Raw genomic sequence first — 22,386 nt, forward strand, 5'->3', positions numbered from 1 at the left:
ACTTCAAATACCACCTGCTACTACAGCTAATACTCCAAAGACTACACTTAGTACTTCAAATACCACCTGCTACTACAGCTAATACTCCAAAGACTACACTTAGTACTTCAAATACCACCTGCTACTGAAGGTAATACTCCAAAGACTACACTTAGTACTTCAAATACCACCTGCTACTGAAGGTAATACTCCAAAGACTACACTTAGTACTTCAAATACCACCTGCTACTACAGCTAATACTCCAAAGACTACACTTAGTACTTCAAATACCACCTGCTACTGAAGGTAATACTCCAAAGACTACACTTAGTACTTCAAATACCACCTGCTACTGAAGGTAATACTCCAAAGACTACACTTAGTACTTCAAATACCACCTGCTACTACAGCTAATACTTCAAAGACTACACTTAGTACTTCAAATACCACCTGCTACTACAGCTAATACTCCAAAGACTACACTTAGTACTTCAAATACCACCTGCTACTACAGCTAATACTCCAAAGACTACACTTAGTACTTCAAATACCACCTGCTACTGAAGGTAATACTCCAAAGACTACACTTAGTACTTCAAATACCACCTGCTACTACAGCTAATACTCCAAAGACTACACTTAGTACTTCAAATACCACCTGCTACTACAGCTAATACTCCAAAGACTACACTTAGTACTTCAAATACCACCTGCTACTACAGCTAATACTCCAAAGACTACACTTAGTACTTCAAATACCACCTGCTACTGAAGGTAATACTCCAAAGACTACACTTAGTACTTCAAATACCACCTGCTACTGAAGGTAATACTCCAAAGACTACACTTAGTACTTCAAATACCACCTGCTACTACAGCTAATACTCCAAAGACTACACTTAGTACTTCAAATACCACCTGCTACTGAAGGTAATACTCCAAAGACTACACTTAGTACTTCAAATACCACCTGCTACTGAAGGTAATACTCCAAAGACTACACTTAGTACTTCAAATACCACCTGCTACTACAGCTAATACTTCAAAGACTACACTTAGTACTTCAAATACCACCTGCTACTACAGCTAATACTCCAAAGACTACACTTAGTACTTCAAATACCACCTGCTACTACAGCTAATACTCCAAAGACTACACTTAGTACTTCAAATACCACCTGCTACTGAAGGTAATACTCCAAAGACTACACTTAGTACTTCAAATACCACCTGCTACTACAGCTAATACTCCAAAGACTACACTTAGTACTTCAAATACCACCTGCTACTACAGCTAATACTCCAAAGACTACACTTAGTACTTCAAATACCACCTGCTACTGAAGGTAATACTCCAAAGACTACACTTAGTACTTCAAATACCACCTGCTACTACAGCTAATACTCCAAAGACTACACTTAGTACTTCAAATACCACCTGCTACTGAAGGTAATACTCCAAAGACTACACTTAGTACTTCAAATACCACCTGCTACTACAGCTAATACTCCAAAGACTACACTTAGTACTTCAAATACCACCTGCTACTGAAGGTAATACTCCAAAGACTACACTTAGTACTTCAAATACCACCTGCTACTACAGCTAATACTCCAAAGACTACACTTAGTACTTCAAATACCACCTGCTACTACAGCTAATACTCCAAAGACTACACTTAATACTTCAAATACCACCTGCTACTACAGCTAATACTCCAAAGACTACACTTAGTACTTCAAATACCACCTGCTACTGAAGGTAATACTCCAAAGACTACACTTAGTACTTCAAATACCACCTGCTACTGAAGGTAATACTCCAAAGACTACACTTAGTACTTCAAATACCACCTGCTACTGAAGGTAATACTCCAAAGACTACACTTAGTACTTCAAATACCACCTGCTACTGAAGGTAATACTCCAAAGACTACACTTAGTACTTCAAATACCACCTGCTACTGAAGGTAATACTCCAAAGACTACACTTAGTACTTCAAATACCACCTGCTACTACAGCTAATACTCCAAAGACTACACTTAGTACTTCAAATACCACCTGCTACTGAAGCTAATACTCCAAAGACTACACTTAGTACTTCAAATACCACCTGCTACTACAGCTAATACTCCAAAGACTACACTTAGTACTTCAAATACCACCTGCTACTACAGCTAATACTCCAAAGACTACACTTAGTACTTCAAATACCACCTGCTACTGAAGGTAATACTCCAAAGACTACACTTAGTACTTCAAATACCACCTGCTACTACAGCTAATACTCCAAAGACTACACTTAGTACTTCAAATACCACCTGCTACTACAGCTAATACTCCAAAGACTACACTTAGTACTTCAAATACCACCTGCTACTACAGCTAATACTCCAAAGACTACACTTAGTACTTCAAATACCACCTGCTACTACAGCTAATACTCCAAAGACTACACTTAGTACTTCAAATACCACCTGCTACTACAGCTAATACTCCAAAGACTACACTTAGTACTTCAAATACCACCTGCTACTACAGCTAATACTCCAAAGACTACACTTAGTACTTCAAATACCACCTGCTACTACAGCTAATACTCCAAAGACTACACTTAGTACTTCAAATACCACCTGCTACTACAGCTAATACTCCAAAGACTACACTTAGTACTTCAAATACCACCTGCTACTACAGCTAATACTCCAAAGACTACACTTAGTACTTCAAATACCACCTGCTACTACAGCTAATACTCCAAAGACTACACTTAGTACTTCAAATACCACCTGCTACTGAAGGTAATACTCCAAAGACTACACTTAGTACTTCAAATACCACCTGCTACTGAAGGTAATACTCCAAAGACTACACTTAGTACTTTAAATACCACCTGCTACTACAGCTAATACTCCAAAGACTACACTTAGTACTTCAAATACCACCTGCTACTACAGCTAATACTCCAAAGACTACACTTAGTACTTCAAATACCACCTGCTACTACAGCTAATACTCCAAAGACTACACTTAGTACTTCAAATACCACCTGCTACTACAGCTAATACTCCAAAGACTACACTTAGTACTTCAAATACCACCTGCTACTACAGCTAATACTCCAAAGACTACACTTAGTACTTCAAATACCACCTGCTACTGAAGCTAATACTCCAAAGACTACACTTAGTACTTCAAATACCACCTGCTACTACAGCTAATACTCCAAAGACTACACTTAGTACTTCAAATACCACCTGCTACTACAGCTAATACTCCAAAGACTACACTTAGTACTTCAAATACCACCTGCTACTGAAGGTAATACTCCAAAGACTACACTTAGTACTTCAAATACCACCTGCTACTACAGCTAATACTCCAAAGACTACACTTAGTACTTCAAATACCACCTGCTACTACAGCTAATACTCCAAAGACTACACTTAGTACTTCAAATACCACCTGCTACTACAGCTAATACTCCAAAGACTACACTTAGTACTTCAAATACCACCTGCTACTACAGCTAATACTCCAAAGACTACACTTAGTACTTCAAATACCACCTGCTACTACAGCTAATACTCCAAAGACTACACTTAGTACTTCAAATACCACCTGCTACTACAGCTAATACTCCAAAGACTACACTTAGTACTTCAAATACCACCTGCTACTACAGCTAATACTCCAAAGACTACACTTAGTACTTCAAATACCACCTGCTACTACAGCTAATACTCCAAAGACTACACTTAGTACTTCAAATACCACCTGCTACTACAGCTAATACTCCAAAGACTACACTTAGTACTTCAAATACCACCTGCTACTACAGCTAATACTCCAAAGACTACACTTAGTACTTCAAATACCACCTGCTACTACAGCTAATACTCCAAAGACTACACTTAGTACTTCAAATACCACCTGCTACTGAAGGTAATACTCCAAAGACTACACTTAGTACTTCAAATACCACCTGCTACTACAGCTAATACTCCAAAGACTACACTTAGTACTTCAAATACCACCTGCTACTACAGCTAATACTCCAAAGACTACACTTAGTACTTCAAATACCACCTGCTACTACAGCTAATACTCCAAAGACTACACTTAGTACTTCAAATACCACCTGCTACTACAGCTAATACTCCAAAGACTACACTTAGTACTTCAAATACCACCTGCTACTACAGCTAATACTCCAAAGACTACACTTAGTACTTCAAATACCACCTGCTACTACAGCTAATACTCCAAAGACTACACTTAGTACTTCAAATACCACCTGCTACTACAGCTAATACTCCAAAGACTACACTTAGTACTTCAAATACCACCTGCTACTGAAGGTAATACTCCAAAGACTACACTTAGTACTTCAAATACCACCTGCTACTGAAGGTAATACTCCAAAGACTACACTTAGTACTTCAAATACCACCTGCTACTACAGCTAATACTCAAAGACTACACTTAGTACTTCAAATACCACCTGCTACTACAGCTAATACTCCAAAGACTACACTTAGTACTTCAAATACCACCTGCTACTACAGCTAATACTCCAAAGACTACACTTAGTACTTCAAATACCACCTGCTACTGAAGGTAATACTCCAAAGACTACACTTAGTACTTCAAATACCACCTGCTACTACAGCTAATACTCCAAAGACTACACTTAGTACTTCAAATACCACCTGCTACTACAGCTAATACTCCAAAGACTACACTTAGTACTTCAAATACCACCTGCTACTACAGCTAATACTCCAAAGACTACACTTAGTACTTCAAATACCACCTGCTACTACAGCTAATACTCCAAAGACTACACTTAGTACTTCAAATACCACCTGCTACTGAAGGTAATACTCCAAAGACTACACTTAGTACTTCAAATACCACCTGCTACTACAGCTAATACTCCAAAGACTACACTTAGTACTTCAAATACCACCTGCTACTACAGCTAATACTCCAAAGACTACACTTAGTACTTCAAATACCACCTGCTACTGAAGGTAATACTCCAAAGACTACACTTAGTACTTCAAATACCACCTGCTACTGAAGGTAATACTCCAAAGACTACACTTAGTACTTCAAATACCACCTGCTACTGAAGGTAATACTCCAAAGACTACACTTAGTACTTCAAATACCACCTGCTACTGAAGGTAATACTCCAAAGACTACACTTAGTACTTCAAATACCACCTGCTACTACAGCTAATACTCAAAGACTACACTTAGTACTTCAAATACCACCTGCTACTACAGCTAATACTCCAAAGACTACACTTAGTACTTCAAATACCACCTGCTACTACAGCTAATACTCCAAAGACTACACTTAGTACTTCAAATACCACCTGCTACTGAAGGTAATACTCCAAAGACTACACTTAGTACTTCAAATACCACCTGCTACTACAGCTAATACTCCAAAGACTACACTTAGTACTTCAAATACCACCTGCTACTACAGCTAATACTCCAAAGACTACACTTAGTACTTCAAATACCACCTGCTACTGAAGGTAATACTCCAAAGACTACACTTAGTACTTCAAATACCACCTGCTACTACAGCTAATACTCCAAAGACTACACTTAGTACTTCAAATACCACCTGCTACTGAAGGTAATACTCCAAAGACTACACTTAGTACTTCAAATACCACCTGCTACTGAAGGTAATACTCCAAAGACTACACTTAGTACTTCAAATACCACCTGCTACTACAGCTAATACTCCAAAGACTACACTTAGTACTTCAAATACCACCTGCTACTACAGCTAATACTCCAAAGACTACACTTAGTACTTCAAATACCACCTGCTACTACAGCTAATACTCCAAAGACTACACTTAGTACTTCAAATACCACCTGCTACTACAGCTAATACTCCAAAGACTACACTTAGTACTTCAAATACCACCTGCTACTGAAGGTAATACTCCAAAGACTACACTTAGTACTTCAAATACCACCTGCTACTGAAGGTAATACTCCAAAGACTACACTTAGTACTTCAAATACCACCTGCTACTACAGCTAATACTCCAAAGACTACACTTAGTACTTCAAATACCACCTGCTACTACAGCTAATACTCCAAAGACTACACTTAGTACTTCAAATACCACCTGCTACTACAGCTAATACTCCAAAGACTACACTTAGTACTTCAAATACCACCTGCTACTACAGCTAATACTCCAAAGACTACACTTAGTACTTCAAATACCACCTGCTACTACAGCTAATACTTCAAAGACTACACTTAGTACTTTAAATACCACCTGCTACTACAGCTAATACTCCAAAGACTACACTTAGTACTTCAAATACCACCTGCTACTACAGCTAATACTCCAAAGACTACACTTAGTACTTCAAATACCACCTGCTACTACAGCTAATACTCCAAAGACTACACTTAGTACTTCAAATACCACCTGCTACTACAGCTAATACTTCAAAGACTACACTTAGTACTTCAAATACCACCTGCTACTACAGCTAATACTCCAAAGACTACACTTAGTACTTCAAATACCACCTGCTACTACAGCTAATACTCCAAAGACTACACTTAGTACTTCAAATACCACCTGCTACTGAAGGTAATACTCCAAAGACTACACTTAGTACTTCAAATACCACCTGCTACTACAGCTAATACTCCAAAGACTACACTTAGTACTTCAAATACCACCTGCTACTACAGCTAATACTCCAAAGACTACACTTAGTACTTCAAATACCACCTGCTACTACAGCTAATACTCCAAAGACTACACTTAGTACTTCAAATACCACCTGCTACTACAGCTAATACTCCAAAGACTACACTTAGAACTTCAAATACCACCTGCTACTACAGCTAATACTCCAAAGACTACACTTAGTACTTCAAATACCTCCTGCTACTACAGCTAATACTCCAAAGACTACACTTAGTACTTCAAATACCTCCTGCTACTACAGCTAATACTCCAAAGACTACACTTAGAACTTCAAATACCACCTGCTACTACAGCTAATACTCCAAAGACTACACTTAGTACTTCAAATACCACCTGCTACTACAGCTAATACTCCAAAGACTACACTTAGTACTTCAAATACCACCTGCTACTACAGCTAATACTCCAAAGACTACACTTAGTACTTCAAATACCACCTGCTACTACAGCTAATACTCCAAAGACTACACTTAGTACTTCAAATACCACCTGCTACTGAAGGTAATACTCCAAAGACTACACTTAGTACTTCAAATACCACCTGCTACTGAAGGTAATACTCCAAAGACTACACTTAGTACTTCAAATACCACCTGCTACTACAGCTAATACTCCAAAGACTACACTTAGTACTTCAAATACCACCTGCTACTACAGCTAATACTCCAAAGACTACACTTAGTACTTCAAATACCACCTGCTACTACAGCTAATACTCCAAAGACTACACTTAGTACTTCAAATACCACCTGCTACTACAGCTAATACTCCAAAGACTACACTTAGTACTTCAAATACCACCTGCTACTACAGCTAATACTTCAAAGACTACACTTAGTACTTTAAATACCACCTGCTACTACAGCTAATACTCCAAAGACTACACTTAGTACTTCAAATACCACCTGCTACTACAGCTAATACTCCAAAGACTACACTTAGTACTTCAAATACCACCTGCTACTACAGCTAATACTCCAAAGACTACACTTAGTACTTCAAATACCACCTGCTACTACAGCTAATACTTCAAAGACTACACTTAGTACTTCAAATACCACCTGCTACTACAGCTAATACTCCAAAGACTACACTTAGTACTTCAAATACCACCTGCTACTACAGCTAATACTCCAAAGACTACACTTAGTACTTCAAATACCACCTGCTACTGAAGGTAATACTCCAAAGACTACACTTAGTACTTCAAATACCACCTGCTACTACAGCTAATACTCCAAAGACTACACTTAGTACTTCAAATACCACCTGCTACTACAGCTAATACTCCAAAGACTACACTTAGTACTTCAAATACCACCTGCTACTACAGCTAATACTCCAAAGACTACACTTAGTACTTCAAATACCACCTGCTACTACAGCTAATACTCCAAAGACTACACTTAGAACTTCAAATACCACCTGCTACTACAGCTAATACTCCAAAGACTACACTTAGTACTTCAAATACCTCCTGCTACTACAGCTAATACTCCAAAGACTACACTTAGTACTTCAAATACCTCCTGCTACTACAGCTAATACTCCAAAGACTACACTTAGAACTTCAAATACCACCTGCTACTACAGCTAATACTCCAAAGACTACACTTAGTACTTCAAATACCACCTGCTACTACAGCTAATACTCCAAAGACTACACTTAGTACTTCAAATACCTCCTGCTACTACAGCTAATACTCCAAAGACTACACTTAGTACTTCAAATACCACCTGCTACTACAGCTAATACTCCAAAAACTACACTTAGTACTTCAAATACCACCTGCTACTACAGCTAATACTCCAAAGACTACACTTAGTACTTCAAATACCACCTGCTACTACAGCTAATACTCCAAAAACTACACTTAGTACTTCAAATACCACCTGCTACTACAGCTAATACTCCAAAGACTACACTTAGTACTTCAAATACCTCCTGCTACTACAGCTAATACTCCAAAGACTACACTTAGTACTTCAAATACCACCTGCTACTACAGCTAATACTCCAAAGACTACACTTAGTACTTCAAATACCACCTGCTACTACAGCTAATACTCCAAAGACTACACTTAGTACTTCAAATACCACCTGCTACTACAGCTAATACTCCAAAAACTACACTTAGTACTTCAAATACCACCTGCTACTACAGCTAATACTCCAAAGACTACACTTAGTACTTCAAATACCACCTGCTACTACAGCTAATACTCCAAAAACTACACTTAGTACTTCAAATACCACCTGCTACTACAGCTAATACTCCAAAGACTACACTTAGTACTTCAAATACCACCTGCTACTACAGCTAATACTCCAAAGACTACACTTAGTACTTCAAATACCACCTGCTACTACAGCTAATACTCCAAAGACTACACTTAGTACTTCAAATACCACCTGCTACTACAGCTAATACTCCAAAGACTACACTTAATACTTCAAATACCACCTGCTACTACAGCTAATACTCCAAAGACTACACTTAGTACTTCAAATACCACCTGCTACTACAGCTAATACTCCAAAGACTACACTTAGTACTTCAAATACCTCCTGCTACTACAGCTAATACTCCAAAGACTACACTTAGTACTTCAAATACCACCTGCTACTACAGCTAATACTCCAAAGACTACACTTAATACTTCAAATACCACCTGCTACTACAGCTAATACTCCAAAGACTACACTTAGTACTTCAAATACCACCTGCTACTGAAGGTAATACTCCAAAGACTACACTTAGTACTTCAAATACCTCCTGCTACTACAGTACAACATAGATACCTATATTACACATATATTCTACCAATACACAACAAATACTTGCAGTATTAATACTTCATGCAGCGCACCAAGCGGACCAACGTGGTGTTTTAGGGGCCGTCACATGGAGAGATGGAAGCTTTTTAACCTCTGATCATTACGAATGAATCCCATACTTGATATCTTTAGATCTGACAGGATCCACTGAGGCTGAACATTTTCCCAGAGGAATCTTAAAGGATGTTCATGGTTTCCAGGCAACACGTCTGTTTGCTGTCAGTAAACACACGTGTTTAAATTACACAGCAATAAAGCTTTTTCCTGCACTCAGTGAGAAACATCCGGTGTAGACAGAGGACAGCCGAGGACGCAGACGTCTCAGCGAGTCGCCGCTTTGATTTTAAAGATGAACGGCTGCCGTGTGAGTCCCTCGCTGTCAGCTCACATCTGCAGGGCTTTACTGTCATCAACGACCACAGCCAATACAATAAGGGCGAGACAGTGACATCATCGCTTCAGATGAGGGCCACTGAAGAGAACGAAAATCCATGTGGAACGCAGGCACGACACACAGTACACCGATCAGCAATAACTGAAGTGATTATTACATACTGTATTAGATATATTATGAAGGGAAAATAGACGACTGGGTCTGCATCTCCAAAGCGGTCTGCAGAGGTCAGTGCCTATCAGAAGCGGTCCAAGGAAGGAAAAAGAGTGAACCGGCGACAGGGTCACGGACGGCCAAGGCTCCCTGATGCACGTGGGGAGCGAAGGTTGACCCGTGTGGTCCGATCCACCAGACGAGCTACTGGAGGTCAAAGTGCTGGTTCTGATAGAAAGGCGTCAGAACACAGAGCAGATGTAACGGAAGCCGGATGGCTGTGCAGTGAGTAAACCTCACTATCCGACACCTTAAGAGACACACTGGCGACCCACACTTGTGCCCATGGGTTTGTATGCCTCCCTTACCCGAGGGCGCCGGTTCCAGTCAGGGCCGCGCAGGATGTACTCGGAGGACCGTTGCACAGACACAGTGGAGTCCGTGCATCGACGGGTCAGGGCTGTTTAGGCGGCAAAAGGGAGACTTGCCTTGTGACCAGTAGGTGGTCATAATGTTATGGCTGGTTTTACTGGTAAACTATTACATTCGGTGGACACTTTTGACCAAAGCAAGGCACAATAAGTGCATTTAAAACCAAAGTAAAGCTAGATGCCATCAAGAATGAGAAATGCAACCTTCCCAAAATATGTTCAGAGAGCTACGGTGCAAGTGCTTAGGGCATTTTAGGGAAATGAGAAGACAGGAAATTTCTAGCGTAGGTTGTTGAGTCGTGCAATGACTCTGCTGTCTTGGCTTCGGGGGGGGGGGGGGGGGGGGGGGGGGGGGAGTTCATTCCACCACAATGAGACCAGAACAGAGAGGAACCGGGTCCTCTGAGTGACGGGATGGCCAATCTTCCAGAGGCAGGGGAGGAGGGTAGGGTTTGCCCATTGCTTGGAGGTAGGAAGGAGCTGTTCCCGTCACAGAGTCTCTAACTGGATGAAGTTCAAGGGCCAAGGTGAAGGTTCAGTCATGTGGGGACAGAGGAGAGGGAGTTCGCTGTAGCAGTGTGTTACATAAATCTGATGAAGAGGGCTCCTGCCACAGCTGATCCAAGGTCAGGTCCACAAAAATGAACAAAATACTACACAGAATATTCAGAAATCTGTGATGCAGGTTTTACTTTTTTATGCATCCTTACACAACCCCCAAAACTAGATTGGGACATCCCTAATTTTGTCTTAAGGGGCCCCCTGACTCTTTTGCAGAGGTCAGCCGGGCCCGGGTGCTAATCGGTTCGTGATAATAACTCTCACTTGAATCCTCGGTCACAATCTTCACAAATGTCTTAACACAAACATCTGAGGATATTCAGCAGACAGTCTCATCCATTAAACATAAAACACACACATGCAGCTCTCCCCAATAAAAGCTTCTTTACTGGTCCCAGTCCAAGCCCACCTCTGAGAGGAGAGAGGGATGATGAAACAGAGAGAAACCGTCTTAAAGCCTGCTCTTTGTTCTCTGCTGTTGGGTCTGTATTATTTTGTGTTGTTGTTACTCTGTCCACAGTGGCCAGTTTAAACACTGGTCAAACATGTGTTTGGAGCTGTGCTGGGATTTTCCCATAATCTCCAGCTGGTTCTGCTTCAGTTGGTTCTGCGATGAACTGCTGTGTCAGCCAGTGAGCTCGTTAGAATTATACAGTAGTTTTATTCACTATTTGGAAAACCTTTCTAGAATATTGTACACATTTACAACTGTTAGAGATAAACTCATCACATAAATCAACAATCACGTTTGAAAAAGGCTCCAAAGTCCGATCTGGTGAAACGTTTGTAAAAGGCAGCACACGTGTGAGCTGAATGTTGTCACATTAACGTGAAGGTTACAGCAGCACACACACACAGACTGTACATGTTTCATCTTTTCTCTTCTCAGGAACTTTCGAAGCACTTTGACAAGAGCGACCCCGGATATGAGGTCGTTGAGGACGCCATCATCACCATGACCGCGGTGGCCTGGTACATTAATGACATGAAGAGGAAACAGGAACACGCAGTGCGACTACAGGTTAGCACACCCAGGAATTACACGCTGTGAGACACCTGAAATGATCTTTAAGCATTTATATTTCTAACATTAACATCCTCATACATCACTTATTCTGAGCTGCAATGTCACTTTTTCATTATAAAATAATGTATGAATAATCACCAGGGGTTTCATTACAGAAAAAAATCCTTATCCTATCTTAAATTTCAAAGATAAGAAAAATCCTGTCTTCCTATTAGAGAAGCAATTCCTAAACTCATGGCATGAGGATGCCGTCAGATCAGTATATAGAGTTTTGAGGACCTTGACACTGGGAACAAAAAGTGGTACACAGAATAATATTAGGATCTTAATATAGTTCCTATTTAAGAACTTTTTAAGTCAGGGCGGTTCTGTAGTAGCTAAATTCCGATCCTAACTCCAGGAATCCTCTGACTCCGGCTACGGCACGTTACGTCTGCGCCACAGTTTTGAGGCGTCCGTAGCCTGGCCCGTTTTGAAGCCTTGAGTTTGGCTGATAGGGTTCATTTTTTGCAACCAGCGGCACCGGACGTGACCATATTTGACAGTGGAGCTAACTACCGTGTGCTGAGCTAGCTAGCTTGCTTAGCGAGGTGCATCCGTCATCTTAACAGGGCTGATAAGTTTGTCTATAGAACAGCAGGCTTAAAACTAAATGTTCTCACCAGAGAAAGTGAACAGCCGACTCCTGATAAGCTTTTTCAACGGCGCTGGTTAAATTTACACAGTGCCGAGGGTACAAGTCACTCTAGTGTGATTTACAGGTCGCCATTGGTAACGACGTGTCAATCATAGATAATCCCGCCCTAAAGCCTCCCCTGCTTCCTGGTCTCTGTTCCTCTAAATGGGACCATAATTTACTAAATGAACCTCATGCTGTGTTGAAGAAGACTTGAAACTAGTGACTGAGACCATAAACTCATCAGGAAAGTGTTTACTGAGGGAATAAATCAGCTGACAAGTAGAAACATTTTATATCTATTTGAGCCCGGCTTCTTCGAGTCGCCCCCTGCTGGCCGTTCGATAGAATGCAGGTTTACGGGACTTCCGCGTCCGCATCAGTTTGCTGACTGGAAGCTTCCCGCTTGGTTGTGAGAACTACGGTCCTAAACTGACATAAGACTTGAAGCCCAGAATCCCAAATCCACAAAGAGGTCAGTTTTTCACTCTGAACGAGCCATGGTAACAAATACGAAATCTGTCTGAAATTATATTTGGTTAGCTTATTTCATCTTTCAAACATTATAGATCCAATTAACCAGAGTTTTACCAAAGAAAAAACTTCCAACAATGTTTAGCAAGCTCTCATGTTAAAACTGTAGAGGACCTCAGAAGGTTCCTTGAGGAACGCCTTCCAAACTTTTTATAAAATTCCACTTCACAGAGAGTTATTTATGAAGCCTTTGGAGATATTTCTTTAACCTTATGGTTTTAATTTTGCCCTCTTTGGTCCATGAAAAGAACCGTGACATAAGTAATTAAATGGAGATCTTATTTAAAACAAAGTCATTCATTTGTTTCACATGTAGATGATGAGATTGTGTTTTTGTTTGGTTAAAGTTTAAGTCTGGTGTTATTCTATAATTTTATTACTGTCAACATATCCAAAGTTTAGACACAAAAAACCCCAGTGCGTTTGTTCATCTTTCAATTATTTCTGACTTCCCGACCCTGACAGATTAATCTACATCTAACCCTAAGTGCCACAAAGGTTGAGTGGTTTCCAACGTTTTTTAATTTATGAAACCTTTTAATAGTAAGTCCTTACCCGTACCCAGTGTTTAAACTAAAAGCCAAGCTAACAGACCTGCAGCTCCTCTCCGAGCCTCCAGCCAGGAAGAGACAGACGGGCGGCTGGAGGTCAGGTGCTCGGCCTTGAGGTGTCAAACTCTACAACTGCTGCGTTCCACAACTTCCCCCAACACGTGTTCACATCATTACACACAAGGGAACATGTTATTAACTTGTTCCATCACATGTGGACGTTCAGCAGCCTTGTGCTGGTGTGTCGGCTTCTTCTCCAGCTGAGTTTTAACACCTCTCCTGTCATTTCTCTGCTTTGGTCTTTGTTCTTTCACCTCTTCTCAGTCTGGCTTTTTAAAGTTTTTCTCTTTTTTACCCATGTTTCTGTACCCTTTGGGTCAATTCACTTCAATTCAGTCCTGAGATCTCAAAGTGAAATATATTCCAGTAGGAATCATACTAGTCCTGAAGCCCTTTATTGATATTTGACAGATTTTTTTATTTGGAATAGCACTTCATGAAATCTTTATGATCTGATTCAAACCACTGAATCACATGGCCATAGGCCCCCGCTATATTAACTTGTGTTACACCTGCATTTGTATGAAGGCTATTCCCAAGGTACTCTTGAAGGACCTCGGTCAAGTGCAGAGTGGGTGAACATTGTTAATCTAGAAAATAAATAAGCCATGGTTGTAACCATGGTAATTTATAGTTTCAGTGAGAGAAGCAATTGACCCTTCACTAAGCCACACCCTGAATACACAGCTGGCCAATCACAGCGCAGTATAGAACTCACTCCAACTGAGGTCCGACACTTTCACAGCTGCGCTCCATTGACTCTAATGCAGAAAGAGTCGTTTTCTAGCTTTTTTCTGGCTGTATTTTTCTAAGATCTGGTCAAACGCTGTTCCTGCGGCATCTTGTAATAGTTACAGCAGAGAGGCTGAAAGGAGAAGGACGATTTATTCTCTTTCCAAAACCTGTGGATTTTTCCTAATGTAATGTTAGTTAGCTAACGCTAGCTAACTTCCTACTGAATGTAACGTAGTAAAACCCTGCTGTTCTGCTTTTTAATGGTTGTAACAGTGAATAGCGACCTACCCAGCTGTACAGGAACAGTGTCAATCCTTAATAATATAATAATAATCTTTATTTGTAGAGCACTTTCCAAAAACAAGCTACAAAGTGCTTTAACAAGTGTAAAGACAAAACAAAACAAACACATGATAAAAGCAAAACAACACGTTTGAAATATATATAAAAATAGAATGAAATAAAATAGGATAAAATATCATTAATATCATTGTCCTTGTCTCAATAGTCAGGTGGTGCGGTGGTTCACTTTGACTCTTTAGCTTCTGTCTTTATTTTTTTCGCGTCAGTTTGACAGCCTGAATACAACCAGAGACGTTTTATAGAGGAGACACGCTACTCAGTCACATCCTCACTATAACTCTATGGGGAAAGCCCACAACGCCAAAGATGGCTGCTATCCCGCCCCTCCTCCTAGAAAGCCAATCATCTACTTTTAACAGCCAAAGCGGGAATCATATTTCAGCCAATCGTGTGGTTCCGCTGACGTAAGGGTCTGTTTTACTTTGACTTCACATGCGTGGAAGTGGTGACGCATGCATAGTAGTGTGTGCAAGTTATGCAAGTGTAACCGGTCAGGAAAAAACGCTGTTTAAACCTTATTTTGGGGCAAAGTCGTCAAACTCTTTCAGCGATTTTTTTTTTCTTCTGCTGATTCTCTTCATGCAGTTTCATGTCCTGGCGACCTGTGAAAGTGCAGTTCTGGCTCTCTCCCCATTCATCCAGATAGGAGCCTGGTGTTGTTAGTCCGAAATAGCTATAAGATATATAGAGGCGTTGCCAAGATGGCTGCTAAATGGCATGACTTGCCTATAAGGACTTTGATGCAACCTTCAAATGCAGAATGCAACTGCAAAACTGTCTGCTTCTTTCTGAGATCGCTTTTTCCGAAAATTAGACAATAGTTCTCCAGGGAGTGCGGGAATAAACTGTGGCAGCGCCATGCTAAAAGTCTGACAGGTCCGACAAAATAAAACGCTAGCGTATTGAAACAACGCATTTTGAAACGGCACGTTATTAAAGTTGTGAAACATTGCAAGATTTTGGCACAAAAAGTACTGGGTAGGTTTAGGAAACTAAACTACTTGGTTAAGGTTAGGAAAATATCCTGGTTTGGGTTAAAAGAACTACGTAGGTCAGTTAACACGTAAGTTAACTAACGTCACTCGCGTAACTTAAATAAAAATATTTAATCTTGTTTTGTTTCACACGGGTTCAAAGTCCAGGTTTTGTCCTTCCATCCACCTCCTTATTCAGTCTTTCCTGTTAAATATCATAAACCTGCCTTTACCGTCACAAACTGAAGCTACAGGGCTTCCCCCACTGCGCTGAACTATGATGCTACAGGGATCCCCAGTGCGTTATAGACTGACACTGATGGGTCTTGACCATGTGTCCATATGTGACGACTTGGAAGTGAGAACGGGTTGGTAACAATCAAAATTTAAGCGCTACTGCTGGCCTTGCCAAGCTTTCACTGTGTCTTGTTTATTAGAAATTTAAATGAGGTCTCTTTCACCTTTACTGCAGTTTGGACCTATAATCACACAACAGAAGTACAAAACAACGTCATCAACGAGAAGTTGTCATCGCAAACAGTTTGGTCTGTAGTCTCAAACTGTGGTAGTTTAGTGTTTCTACGTCTTTCTCACTCTCTCTTCCAGCCGGTCGTGTGAGGTCAGAGGTCGTCTCCACAGGTGGGTGACCTGTGCCTGTCGTACAGCAGAGGAGCTGACTCATTAACAAACAGTTGTGTTTGGGAATAGTTTAATCTTTAACCCCTAAAAGTTCACGGAGCAGGAAGAGCACAGGTGTGACCTCTCAGCAGCTGGGTCCGGAGGGGAACCGTTCACGCCGGCCCAGATGGAGGAGAGTTCATATACTTAAAGAGATTGTTTGATTTTTTTTATACAACTTCTTTCCTGTTTGTGTCTCAGTCTTTCCTTTAGAGATGACGATAACCCTAACGAACCTGCAGTTATGAAGGGTGAAGTAGTCTGAAAGGAGGAGACTGATCAGTTCTGGACGGTTCTTTTTGTTGACCTTTTGTGTCTTTCCACCTGTGTTTACAAGAAAAAACACTCACCACCGGGGTGAACAGGACCCATCTGGAACTCAGTGGTTTTGTAAAGTTGAACCCGTTCTGTGTGGGACTGATCAGCTCCTTTCTGATGAGCAGATGGCGGCTTCTGGCTGCTATCAGTGCACGAATGTGTGTGCATGTGACATGTAGGATGACGCGCTTTAGGGAAGATTAGAAAGGTGCTATATAAGTGGGAAAATGTGTCGAACAGCTGCTTCATGGTCATTCTGCAGCTGCAGAGTCCTGCACTTGTTGCACCAACAGCCATTTTACTCATGGACCACTTTGTTTTTTAGTATAACACCTGAATTTATTCACAATTATAAAAGAAAATGTATTATTTGTGTTTTCATTTGCTTTCAAGTTGATGCTAAATTAAGTGGATATTGTTCATTTGTGTATACAAATATAGATATAAATTTAGGTATGATGCAAAGTGACAACAGGCATAAAAGAGAAACCAGTGGTTCCTAGGTACATCTCAAGTATGTACAAACTGGCATTGGGGGAATACATACTCTGAAAGAAGGCGTTGTGATGCTAATTTGCGTCTGCGTTAAGGGGATAAAAACTAATTTCACTAACAAAGACCACGCTACTAGAGATGTGGATTTGGAATATTTTATTGTATGACGTGGATGGAGGAGAGCTGAGATGATGTAGCGAGATGGATTAAGGGTCCAGATGGAGGGATGAGGAAGAAGAGTGAGAGGTCGAGGAAATTGGGGATGAGAGTTCAGGGCGGCTGTGGCTCAGGAGGTAGAGCAGGTTGACCGTTAATCGGAAGGTTGGTGGTTCAATCCCTGGTTCCCCCTGGTTGCATGTTGAAGTGTCCTTGGGCAAGATACTAAACCCTGATTTGCCCCCAGTGGTGTATGCGTGAATGTTAATTTCCGTTTGAGCACTTAGGCTCAGTGTATGTAGTGTAAAAGCGCTTTGAGTGGTTGAAAAGACTAGAAAGGCGCTAAACAAATACAGAGCATTTACGGAGCATATGAAAATATTATAAAAGGTGAGGGAATCAGGGTATGGATGGACGGAAGAGAACGATGGAGCTCAAACACAGAAGACTCATTCCCCCAAAATGCACCACAGAGCGCCACAGGAAGTCATTCCTGCCTGTGGCCAGCAAACTTTATAAGTGTCTGACACTTAGTCAGTTATTAAAATAGACCTTATTATCTATTTCTGTGCAAAATTACCTGTTTAATAATTAATGTGCAATATTCTCTGCTGCTATTTATTCACTAGTCCTTTTTGGTTCACCATAATAACTCTTAATAATGTAAATATTGTACATTTATATATTATACTCTTTATCTATGTACCTTGACAAGTGTGCAATTGTGACAAAAGAATTTCCCTTTGACACACAGAACCAAAAACAGACTTACACAGGAAAACATGAACACAAACCAGACTCCCAACACTTTCTAGGCTGTGCGACCACTCAAAGCGCTTTTACACGACATCGCATTCACACACAGTCATACACCGATGGAACAGCCGCCGGGGGCAATTCAGGGTTCAGTATCTCGCCCAAACCCACTTCGACATGCAGCCGGGAGGAGCCGCTGACCGAGCCGGCCGATCTTCAGATTAAAGGGCAACTCGCTCCACCTCCTGAACCACAGCCGCCCTAACCATCGCTTAATGTGCTCTGAACCCTCAGTGGTTCCTACGTTCTAACAAAAGAGACAGAAAGTGAGAGAGAGAGTCTTTGTTCCTGAACCTAGTTATATAACTTCATATAAAACCCTTCCTTCTTTTATTGAACATTCTGCAGCTGCAGTTATATTTTCTAATTTTATCGTGTTCCCTAATTCCACAGCTGACAATCTGTAACTTGTGCACAAACAGAGTGGAACAGGCAGATTTGGGGCGTCAGATTCCATAATCACACACCTTCTCACGAACAGTCGGCATTCATCAAATGAAACGCTCATATAAAGCTCACAGAAAAAAAGAGAGGAGCCTCTCTTTCGCAGGAAGGCCCTGATCACATTCACACCTGCAGCCTGGTCTGCTGGCAGCAACACTGGAGCTACGGGGGTTATGGGCCTTGCTTGCCAGTACAGGGCTTGAACCGGCGATCTCCCGGTCACAAACTCGCGTCTCTAACCTAAACTGTAACTAAACATCTGACAACATCTGTTCTTGTGATGCTGCTGGTCCAGAGCGTGTTCCTGTGAGTTCTACACACCACCTTTCGGCTCTACCGGGCACCAAACGAGTTTACATTTCATAAAGCAACCGTTTGAAAGCTTTAAGAGGTTGTTTTCAGCCCCGCAGTGTTCTCCGTAGAACCTTTCTGTATATCACCATGAAGGTTCAGGTAGTAGAACCTTTCTGTATATCGCCATGAAGGTTCAGGTAGTAGAACCTTTCTGGATATCACCATGAAGGTTCAGGTAGTAGAACCTTTCTGGATATCACCATGAAGGTTCAGGTAGTAGAACCTTTCTGGATATCACCATGAAGGTTCAGGTAGTAGAACCTTTCTGTATATCGCCATGAAGGTTCAGGTAGTAGAACCTTTCTGGATATCGCCATGAAGGTTCAGGTAGTAGAACCTTTCTGTATATCGCCATGAAGGTTCAGGTAGTAGAACCTTTCTGTATATCGCCATGAAGGTTCAGGTAGTAGAACCTTTCTGTATATCGCCATGAAGGTTCAGGTAGTAGAACCTTTCTGTATATCGCCATGAAGGTTCAGGTAGTAGAACCTTTCTGTATATCACCATGAAGGTTCAGGTAGTAGAACCTTTCTGTATATCGCCATGAAGGTTCAGGTAGTAGAACCTTTCTGTATATCGCCATGAAGGTTCAGGTAGTAGAACCTTTCTGTATATCGCCATGAAGGTTCAGGTAGCAGAACCTTTCTGGATATCGCCATGAAGGTTCAGGTAGTAGAACCTTTTTGTGTTACGTGTGTTTCTCAACCTTTCACCCCCATCCTCGCAGGAAATTGAGTCCCTGCTGGTGAACTGGAGCGGGCCGGACCTCAGCGGGTTTGGAGAGCTGGTTTTGGAAGGTTCCTTCAAGGTCCACAGAGTGAAGAAGGAGAGAGCTTTCTTCCTGTTTGATAAGATGCTGCTGATCGCCAAGAAGAGGCTGGAACAGTTCGTCTACAGCACGCACATATTTGTAAGTAACGGACGTCCTCCTTTGACAACTAAACCCCCCTTTTTCATTGTCTCATGGACGTTTGAAGAGGAGACACGCCTCTTCAAGAATCCTCAAAGATAGCAGTTTTATGCACATATCCCGCCCCTCCTGCTAGAAAGCCAATCGTCTGCTTTTAACAGCCGAGCGAGGAAACACATTAAGCCAATCGTGTGGTTCCACTGACGTAAGGGTCAACCATGCAGGTGTCGGAGATGTATAACCTGTGGGGAAAATCTGATTTTACTGCTGATTCTGTAAATGCAGTTTTTACGTCCTGGTGACCAGTGAAAGTGCAGCTCTGACTCTCCCCATTCATCTACAGAGGGGTCTGGTCTTGTTAGTCAAGACCAAGACCAGAGCTTATCGAGACCGAGTCAAGACCAAGACCAGTTCCCCACATTACATGACACACAATATAATGTGGAAGGAGATCAGAGGCGCTTCTCAAACTGAGCTGGAAGATCCACATTCCCATTAAAACCCCCACATACAAACACTAAGAGCTGAAATCAAAGATAGCATCTTTATTCAACGCTCCTTTTTCACACTGAGCATCGCGGGGAGGGGGGCAGGCGTTAACGGGAACAACACATTTTAATCAGGGTTATTTTTTGTATTTGAAGCAACACGTTTTACATCCAATCAAAGTTCGGATGTTAACAAATAAATCAGACGATGCAAAAGCAATTTATTGATATTCCCAAAGTTCTGGTCTTGACTGGTCTTGAAATAAAATCCAGAGTCCTCCATGTCCGGGACCGAGACAAGACCATTAAAAAGTGGTCTTAAGACCGGTCTCGAGTACTACAACACTAGAAAGTCAACTCAGTGAAACACAGAAACCCCACCGCCAACAAGCAAGTGCTCACGATGGCACGACGCAGAAGTATAAATTGGGCTTGATGGTGCTTAAAAAGCCAGATTAATATTATGCAACATGTCTCTCTCTGTGCCTCTCTCTGCTGCAGTGCTGTAATCTGCTGCTGGTAGAGACTCTGAAGGATCCTCTGTGTTTCAAAGTGTCAGATCAGACGATTCCCAAACAGCAGCACACCGTCCAGGTGAGTGTTGGAGGGAAGCTACTTCTTTATCAAGTCCTCCACTCCGATCCATCCCAGGCAAGGGCGTCACTTTGTGTTGGAAAGTGGTGGGGACATAAGGGCTCAGATTAGGGGTGTGAAGAGACACTCAACGAGAACGAGACAAAAAGATCCTTAAACAGTGTTGCTGAGATACATGAGCGCCGCTGGGGGTCCTCCCCCAGGAAATCTTGATCTTTAAACACTTCATTTCCTGCGTTCTGGTGAAGGTTTCTGCACCAATTTATGGTGGAAATGTTTTTATGTATGTATGTAAAGGAAACACAAAATTCAGGCAGCTTGTTACATTTCAAAATCTAAAAATAAATGAGTAAGTAAGTGAGAGCAGCTCTCAGTCATTCTGTGCTGCTCTCAGATCTGTTTCTCCTGCAGATCAGCTTTTCTCCTGTGATATCTCTGCTGAGGCAGCTCACATGCAGGCCTGACTGAGTCTTTTGTCATGTTCACAGGGAGAGAACGGAAAACTTAAGTTCCTGACTGCTGCTGCACGTTTTTGGGTCATTTGTTTTATAGCTTAAGTTACTTTTTTTGTTTCTTCTATATTTTAAATGCATTGACTGTTTTCTTAATGTGCAAAAAGGCACTTTCATTGTTCTTTAACTACAAGCTGTATTTCAGAACGCTTTTAACATATGTAAAAAGTGGTGGGGACAGAGTCAGCCATTTCAGAAAGTGGTGGGACATGTCCCCGGCGTCCCCAGCGTCCCCAGTGTCCCCAGCGTACATGACACCTATGATCCCAGGTCATGTCTCAGACTCCAGAATCATGTCAGTCATCAGTTTGAGTTGATGTCACCAAGTGTGTGCTGTTACAGCACAGAGACATGAACAAAGGACAAATACTTCTACATGTCAAGGTCATAATTACATGATTGCAGTATCTTCTTTGCGTGCTTGCTGTTCTCCAGATTACTTGTTTAATACTTCATATCATAACTGCAGACAAAGAACCAGGAGGAGAAGAGACTTTGGGTGCACTACCTCAAGAGACTGATCTTAGAAAACCATCCTGCTTCATTCCCACAGAAGGTAAGGAGGGAGGAGA

At 41.4% G+C, this 22,386-nt stretch overlaps 1 protein-coding gene across 1 annotated transcript in view; it reads left to right on the forward strand.

The window, feature by feature from the left end:
• The window catches only part of plekhg2 (pleckstrin homology domain containing, family G (with RhoGef domain) member 2), a 125,878-nt gene that overhangs the window by 101,947 nt on the left and 1,545 nt on the right, over nucleotides 1-22,386 (forward strand). Inside the window, exons 8-11 of the mRNA XM_038692564.1 lie at nucleotides 12,019-12,150; nucleotides 20,038-20,220; nucleotides 21,210-21,302; nucleotides 22,284-22,386. Coding sequence (XP_038548492.1) covers nucleotides 12,019-12,150; nucleotides 20,038-20,220; nucleotides 21,210-21,302; nucleotides 22,284-22,386 — 511 coding nt within the window. The remainder of the gene's footprint in view (nucleotides 1-12,018; nucleotides 12,151-20,037; nucleotides 20,221-21,209; nucleotides 21,303-22,283) is intronic.

The sequence above is a fragment of the Micropterus salmoides genome, unplaced genomic scaffold, assembly GCF_014851395.1.
Source record: "Micropterus salmoides isolate LMB-PRFRI ecotype aquatic unplaced genomic scaffold, ASM1485139v1 Ms_hic_scaffold_3, whole genome shotgun sequence".
Taxonomy (NCBI): Eukaryota; Metazoa; Chordata; class Actinopteri; order Centrarchiformes; family Centrarchidae; genus Micropterus; species Micropterus salmoides.